General features: G+C 41.5%; 1 protein-coding gene across 1 annotated transcript; it reads right to left on the bottom strand.

Moving 5' to 3' along the window:
- Window positions 1–207: 207 nt before the first annotated feature.
- Window positions 208–2,739, bottom strand: SST (somatostatin). The gene is made up of 2 exons (XM_001362104.3): window positions 2,220–2,739; window positions 208–1,055 (listed from the first exon to the last, which is right to left on the bottom strand). The coding sequence occupies exons 1-2, from the start codon at window positions 2,355–2,357 to the stop codon at window positions 843–845; spliced, it is 351 nt and encodes a 116-aa protein (XP_001362141.1). The 5' UTR covers window positions 2,358–2,739; the 3' UTR covers window positions 208–842.
- Between the last annotated feature and the right edge of the window lie 5,201 nt (window positions 2,740–7,940).

Genomic DNA, 7,940 nt, shown 5'->3' with positions numbered 1-7,940 from the left:
GTTTTGTGATAACATAAAACATACAACCCTCAACTGTGGTCCCTGAAAAGTTGGAGCCCTGCAGCAACTGGAATGCAAACAAATATACTTATTGAAGGATTGAGTTCTCCTCCCATCCTGTCACAGCTATCATGAAAAGCATGAGGGAAGATTTGGGAAAGCCAGTAAACCAGATGGCGCTTAAATATTAAGAGACTGGAGACAGCATTTGAAATTGCAGAATTTTATTTGAACTACACAGGTGAAAGTTCTGTTCCCAGACCTCCAAAGCAGATCCACCTACATTTTAAACATTGGATATTTCACATAACAGCTTGGTAGACAGGTATGTATTCAAGCATGCCTACCTAGAAATACAAACAACAAGCTAGACAGGGAAACACAATTTGAAATAGGGGGGTTTACTTACTGGGGACATTTGCTGCATCTCCCCATCTGAAATCCTCAAAATATGCACGTTTAAAGACATAACTTTCCTTGAAAAAGGCATCTCAGTTGTAAATGATCGAAATATAAGGGTTACAATTTGCAACATAAACTTTATTGTGACAAAGAATTCAACATAAAACATCTGTGAGAGTTGGAGTGTATACTGTAAAGAACTAGTCTGAAATCACAAACCAAGCTAATCATGTACCTTAAAATGGAAAGGTTCAATAAAACAATCTGAAATTAATTTTTGTTTTTTTCTTCTAAATTTCACCATAACTGTTTGTTTTATATTTACAATCATCTGCTTTCATTGTGATGGTCTTGCTGAGGATTCAGGGAACTGGGGAAAAGGTGGGGGTTTAGAGGAGAGGACTCAGAGGTCTGAAATGGGTGAGAAGAATTCTCTAAAGCTAACAGGATGTGAATGTCTTCCAGAAGAAATTCTTGCAGCCAGCTTTGCGTTCTCTGGTTGTCATGGCTGGGTTCGAGTTAGCAGATCTCTGGAGTTCCATCCGCATTTCTTCTGGTTCCACATCCTGGGTCAATTCCTCTGGCTCCAGAGCCTCATTTTCTGTCTGGCTGGGTTCTGACAGAAGTTCTGCCAAAAAATATTTGGCCAATTCCTAAATGTAGAAAGAAAACCAAATAGGTAGGGGAAAGAAGGAAGGAAGGAAGGTGAGAGAGAAAGCCTGAATGTGATGCTAAAGACTGGAAATGATTCTGGGAAAAGCTTGTTATTGGGGGACAATCAACTCCCCCCACCCAAATATCTATAATTCTTATACAATTCCCAAGATTGGAGACTTAAACTCTAGTCAGGGAAAAAAATCAAAAGTTGACTTCAGCATCTACTAGACAGTTTGAGTTCCTTTAAAGAGAGATAATAAATGCCTATTCTAACAGGTTCCATATATTGCAGTTGTTGATCCCATATAACATTCTTTGGCGATTTTCATCCCTCTCCAGCATTGGAGTTTATCAGCTCTTTCCATCTCCTAATATATTAGAGTGCCCGAAAACTGGAAATACACAGAGACAGTAGAAATAAGCAAAAACAAAACAATTAGCTAAAGACCAACGATTTATTAAAATTATTTTCTTAACTCCTAGCTTAACTGGACCAAAGATGACTAAGTATCCTTTGACAGTAGTCTCTCAGTGGCGAGTACGTTTGGGTGTTTTTCCTCTCCCCTTAGCTTTTCCCACTTTCCATAGAGCTGCTTAGTGCACCTGGAAGGCGCAGACAAGCACCAAGACCAGAACCAACTGCGATTCAGCACCGAGGACAGCTCCAGCGCCTCTCTTTGTGCCCTCAAGGTTCAAGTGGTTAGAAGCCCATCCTGCCCTCCGGTTGCCCTATTACCCCAATTCTCAAAGGCTCTGGCCAGTTCAGTCCCCAAACTGCGACTCAGTTTCTGGGAGGAACAAGCCAGGAATCCTTGGAGCATGGAATCCCCTATGGAGACGAAGAGGCAGAGCTTGGAGTTTCTGACTAGGGAAGTTCATGATATCAGGTGTATCTGCAGGCGTGCAAAGCAAACCCAGATTTCTCTCCCTAGTTCCCTCCCCTCATTATCTCCCAGGGTCATGGTTTTCTTTAGATCACAGAACAGGAAAGGTTCCCTTCGCCCTTCTTCCTCCTTCTTTTCATTGCCAGGGACACTTACACAGGGAAACTTGCCCCGGTGCTCCCCGAACCTACCTGGACCAGGAAACGCCTGAAGGCTTGCGGGAGCCTAGGGGTCTTCCTGGAGGGCAGAAAGGACAAGAAGTGAACTTTGCCATACCTGTTTCCCTGCTGTGGCAGCCAGAGACTTCTGCAGAAACTGGCGGAGTCTCGGGTCCGAGGGAGCAGCGCTGACACTGCTCACCGCCAAGGTGATGGAAAGCAGGGCCAGCGCGCACTGGAGGCGGCAGGACAGCATCTTCCCTGCACCGAGGGGTCAAGGACGGCGCAGCTCTCCAAACTCTGGAACCTTCAGGAAAGGACAGGGCAGAGCCGGGGCTTCCCACCTCTCGTCTTCCGCAGCAGCTTGTGGGATCTCCTTGCGCATCGCCCCCCTTTTAAACTCTCTTCCTGACGTCAGGATAGGAGGCGCCCCGGATCTCACTGGCGCTTTTACGCACCATTAGCTTCGCGGAATCAATCAACGAGGTGATGGGAGAGGACACCATCCAGAAAAGCTTAGTTAAGAAATCGAAGAAGCTCTGGCACAGGCGACCATATAGCCCAGGAAGAGCACTCACATGGATATACGCACAGATACATTTTCACTGTCAGTCACTCGGGCACACACACACACACACACACACACACACACACACACTCAAGCTCTTCTGGTTTGTGTGCCTCGATAGAAGCTCTATGAATACAAAGGAAGGGTGTATATTGGATTGAGAGTTCATTATGGGTCCCATGTGTGTAAATACAAGACCAGGAAGGAGGGAATTTAAAGGGTGTGAGTTTAGGAAAGAAAACTGTGCACCCTAGTTTTCACATTCTGGGAAGAAGTTTCAACTAATGGTATGGAGAGTTGTTAAAGGATGGGGAATGGGCTTCAACTTTTTGCGGATTAACAGAGAGGGACGCCTTTTCCACACTCTCATCCCTTGAGGGGATTCTCCATTCTCCACCTCTCTGCTCTCTCTATTTTCATATATAGATATAGATATATAGATATAGATATAGATATAGATATAGATATAGATATAGATATAGATATATACTACCTCAGGCTCTCTTGGGTATGGTTAACTCCTTTTTGTTGTCTTCCTGTCTTTCTGGGAGACTTGTAAAAGGACGATTAATTTCAATATTCCCGTTTTAATTTAAAAGAAAGATTTTCCCAATTTCCTTCCAAATGAGCCTCTGGACTATAAGAGGTGATGGGTGCTCTGAAATCAAAACAGACCTCTCAAAGTACCTCACCCTAGCCTCGAGGACGCACCACAGCACCTGCCTTTTAGTTGAAAAAGCTTCGATTTTTTAAGGCTATAGTATTAGGGTTTCCAGATTTCTGGGCTCTCACCCTGGGAATGGGGTTGTGGCGGGGGATAGCAGAGTGTGCCTTGGGTGACAGGAGGGGATCACAGGGAACACCCTTGTATTTGGAACTTGAGGGTAAGATAAGGAGCGACTTTCAGTAGAGAGGACTTTAGGTGTAAGCAGGACGCATGATTTCCCTTGTATTGAAGTTCCGGTTGTTGTAATTTCAGTTCGTCAGAAATGTAGAGGCTGCAGCTGCCCATGTCAAGTGTACTAAGAGAGTGGAAACTTCTTCGAGGCATTTCAGCACCTCGAGGTATTGGAGCAGGTGGAGTGAATGTGCCAGGGATTGTTGTGGGAGAGAGAGAGAGAGAGAGAGAGAGAGAGAGAGAGAGAGAGAGAGAGAGAGAGAGAGAGAGAGAGAGAGAGAGAGAGAGAGAGAGAGAGAGAGAGAGAGAGAGAGAGAGAGAGAGAGAGAGAGAGAGAGAGAGAGAGAGAGAGAGAGAGAGAGAGAGAGAGAGAGAGAGAGAGCAGGTCAAACTGGGGTAGGGTGGGTAAGGAGGGAAGCTTTGGTGGAGAAGGAGGGTGGGGAAGAGTAACGCCAGAAATGCACAAAGAAATATTCAGTCCCCTTTAGTGACCTTAAAGCCAGATGGGCAAGAAGTTCCTAGCTGGCTGAGAGAAGAGACGAACTTGGAGATAGAAAGGTTCAGTCTCAGGGGAAAGAGAAAAAGAAGCTCTTTGGAGCTTGTTGGAACTCAAGGCAAAGGCCACTCCCAACCCAAGCTCAGGCCAGTCCCTCCTATTTGCAGCCTAAGCATGATGCCTTAGGCTGACTTGCACAATACCCTCAAACTGACACAGAACTCCAGGAAAGTCACTCCTGGAAGGTACCTCTGTTACCCTCCCAAGCTAGGCACTCCAGGCTTCTGTTGGCATTCTCAGGAAATACTGAACAGAGTAAATAGGGAAAAATAGGGAAAAATTTCCCCCTTGAAGATTTGGACTTTTTCCTCTCCAGCACTAACCACTACCTCTCCTCTGATGATCTTCCCCATTTTCTACAATTCTTCCTTTTCTTCTTTCCCCTCCCCTCTACTCTCTTTTCTCAGTCTTTTGCTCCTTCTCTCCCTCTCTTCCCTGCTTCTTTTCTTCTTCCTCTCCCTTCCTCTTCTAGCTCCTCCCTTGCTTCTCTCATGAATCCCCAGTGTCTCCTCATCTCAAATGCTGTAGCCAAGCTCTTTTCAAACAGACTGAGAATCACTTACTCTCTCTGGATGCAATTCTAAAACAGAATATTGGTTATAGACATCTCCCATTGGATGTGTGGTTTGAATCAGTGTGGGGTTTCTCTTCATACACATGAACACACTATATGGTCACTAGAAAGTTTACTTTGTTGCCTAGAGAGGGTGCCAATTACTTGTTTGATTTTTCAGCAAGACAGCAAAGTCTATATGAAATGGAGCACCATCTTGCACCACAGCCTGGGTTGTGATTTACTTGGTCTCTCCTTTTGGAAAAGCGATTTATCAACCTAGGTCAGTCTCAGATAATCAACCAGATTAGAGCTAGAGGAGACTTTAATGGCCCCAGATGTTAACAAGATCCTAATTAGTTGAAGAATGTAAAGATTCTCATAATAATTTTACCACAGAAATTCTCAAAAGGAGCTGAAAAATCAGGGCTTAGGATTTCACATCTAGAAAGTATGGAGAGTAGGGTGAGTTTTGCAGTAACTTTCATACTGAGATATTTCCATTTCTATTCTAGCCAAGTGACTGTTGTACTTAAAGTATGGGCTGGCCTTCTGCCTAGAAGAAAAGTAGCTCAAGGAATATATCTCAACTCTCCAGGCTGTGTGAGAGAATTAAGCCTTCCTTTAAAATGGAAGAATGGCTTCAATGTGAAGAAACCAAAGAATAAAAAAAGGATATATAAATTCAGAGACCAATCATGATCCTTGTCAGAAGGTTTTAGGGTGGAAGAATGTTCCAAGGGAGAGAAAGAGAAGGAAGGTCACTAAACTCTGGAAGGCAAGAATCAGATATAAAGTTTCCCAAAGAGGAGGGAGCTGTATCTGCTGAACAGGAATGAATTGCTTCCACAAATGCTTGTGGATTCATGATCTTCTCAGGTAACAGATTATCCAGAGGACTTAGAAAGAGAAGTGAGTAATAGCAACTAGAGGCTCCTTGCCATGGGGTACTGAAACAGATTTTTATGAGTCATGGAACAACTTATAGAGTATTGTGAGAGGATCCTTGGGCATGCATTCCCAATGTGATGAAAGTTATCCAGATATGTCAAAATGGATCTGCCTTTCTATTTATAGTGACTCATATATGCACAAACAATAATGGGAGAAAGACTCTAGGAAGCATTGCTAAAAATGACAAATTTTTGGGCAAGAAAATGAAGAATTGGAAGTTATGGGAGTACTGTTTATTAAAAGCAACAGATCAAAAAGAGAAGAGAAGATCTAGGAAAAGAAAAGATTGTGGTATCACAGAATATGATTTGTATTTCTAAACTATGGATTAAAATACAGGGATGTCTCTTGGAAAGGAAGAGAGTGGAATAAGGACTGGTAAGATTCTATTTGCCAAAGTATCTTGGAGAGAGTTTGCCAAAGCACACTCAGTGCTTCTATTTTCCTTAGAGAAATAAGGAATAAGCTAAATAATTGGAGTAAGATTCATTATTCATAGCTGACCTATGCCAATAAAGTAAAAATGAAAATTGATTTGAATGTTTAATGTTATGCCAATCAAAAAACAAAAGGAATATTTTAGATGATGACAAAGTAAGAACAAATTTCATTTGAAGGATGAAGTTCTAGAATGTCAAGGGAAATCATGAAAAATGGGAATGAAGAGCAAATAGCCCTTCTGGACCACACACTGAACCATAAAACAATAATCATCGACAATACTTCTCTTTTAAAGAGGAGATTACTAAAAAAATACAAAGAAGAATCAGAAAGAAGTCATTTTAAAAACCAGTACTTGGTAAACCTCAAAACATAAATTATCTGACAAAGAGCTACCTATTTGAGAAGAATTTCTGGCAAAACTGGAAAGCAGTCTGGCAGAAATTAGATTTAGACTAATATCTTAAACCATATAACCACAAAAAAGTAGTATATAATATATAATTCAAAATTAAAAAGATGTAATATAGAGGCATTTGGTGCCTTTATTCAAAAGACATCACAAATAAACTTCTTATGCTTAATTAAGAAAAATAAGTCATGTCTTTTGGGCCTATATGTAAAAACAGCAAGTTACTGTGGGAATGGGAAGAGTCTAGGCTTGAAAGGGTTTCTTATAGGCAAATCTCTTCCAATCTACTGTTTGAAAGAAAGGGGGAACTCTCTCCTTTTCTGTTACCTAGCATGCCATTGACCATTGATATTACTGGACCAATAGCAGATAATACAGTCAGACTTGAGTAGAAAGGTGAGACATAGATATTAAAAGTTAGCCCCTTAAGGAATCCAAAGAACTGGATCCCTCGTGCCATCTATGGCTTCCAGAAAGAAACAAACTACGATAGTCTGTAGGGCTAACCCATACAGTAAAGAGATGAACATAAGGTGAATTTCAAGAAGATTATAAAAAGAAACAAAAGCCTTTTAGCATAGAGTTGTGAGTTATCTTTTCCCTTGTGTGTATCCTGCCTATATGCCACACTAACATTGTATTTTAAATCCCATCAATGCTGCAAATGTATGTGAAACCCAAGACCCTGGGGAACTCTTTGTACCAATTGCCTTTACTCTATCACTTTAATAAATTTCAGTGATAAAAGCTAGTTTGGTCCAGTAGATGACTGTTAATCATACCAGAAAGGAATTATGAGTTACAGTAGTAAGAGTAGCTGCCTACTGCATTACCCTCCTAGAACTTTAGGTAGTAGCCATTTTCTGGAGACCCAACCTTTGTGCAAGAGGACAAGTGGTGGAGCAGGCCAGGAAAAGTATAACAATAACATAGGAAATGTCAAAACTCAAAATGAACTGAGGCTAAGGAGGAAACCCAAGGCCAATAAATATGTTGGGAAATGGCTAAACAAATTGTAGGATAGAGTTGTGATGGAATATTACTGCTCTATAAGAAATGATGAGCAAGCTAATTCAAAGAAAAAACTGCATGGGATAATAAACAGAGAAATGAGTAGAACCACAAGAATAGACAATATTATACACAGCTACAGATTTAACACTTGAAGAATAAACTTTGAATGTTACCTCTAGGGAATGAACTGAAAAATGGAAACATGAAAGAATCTCTCTCTCTCTCTCTCTCTCTCTCTCTCTGTGTCTCTCTCCTGAATTAAGCCTTTTATGACTCAGGAAAGGAGGGGAGTGGTTGGTTGGTACACTTATAAGTAAATTCTATTAATAAACCAATATTGGGGAAAGAGATGGATATCTAAAGGGACTGCGCTTCTTCTTAGGGTAAATGAGACAGTAAAAATGATAGCATAGACATGAAATTGCTATTCCTTTGCTTTTTTT

Source organism: Monodelphis domestica, chromosome 8, assembly GCF_027887165.1.
Source record: "Monodelphis domestica isolate mMonDom1 chromosome 8, mMonDom1.pri, whole genome shotgun sequence".
Classification (NCBI taxonomy): domain Eukaryota; kingdom Metazoa; phylum Chordata; class Mammalia; order Didelphimorphia; family Didelphidae; genus Monodelphis; species Monodelphis domestica.
Note: the sequence above shows the minus strand (reverse complement) of the source record. Positions and strands in the feature narration are given on the sequence as shown.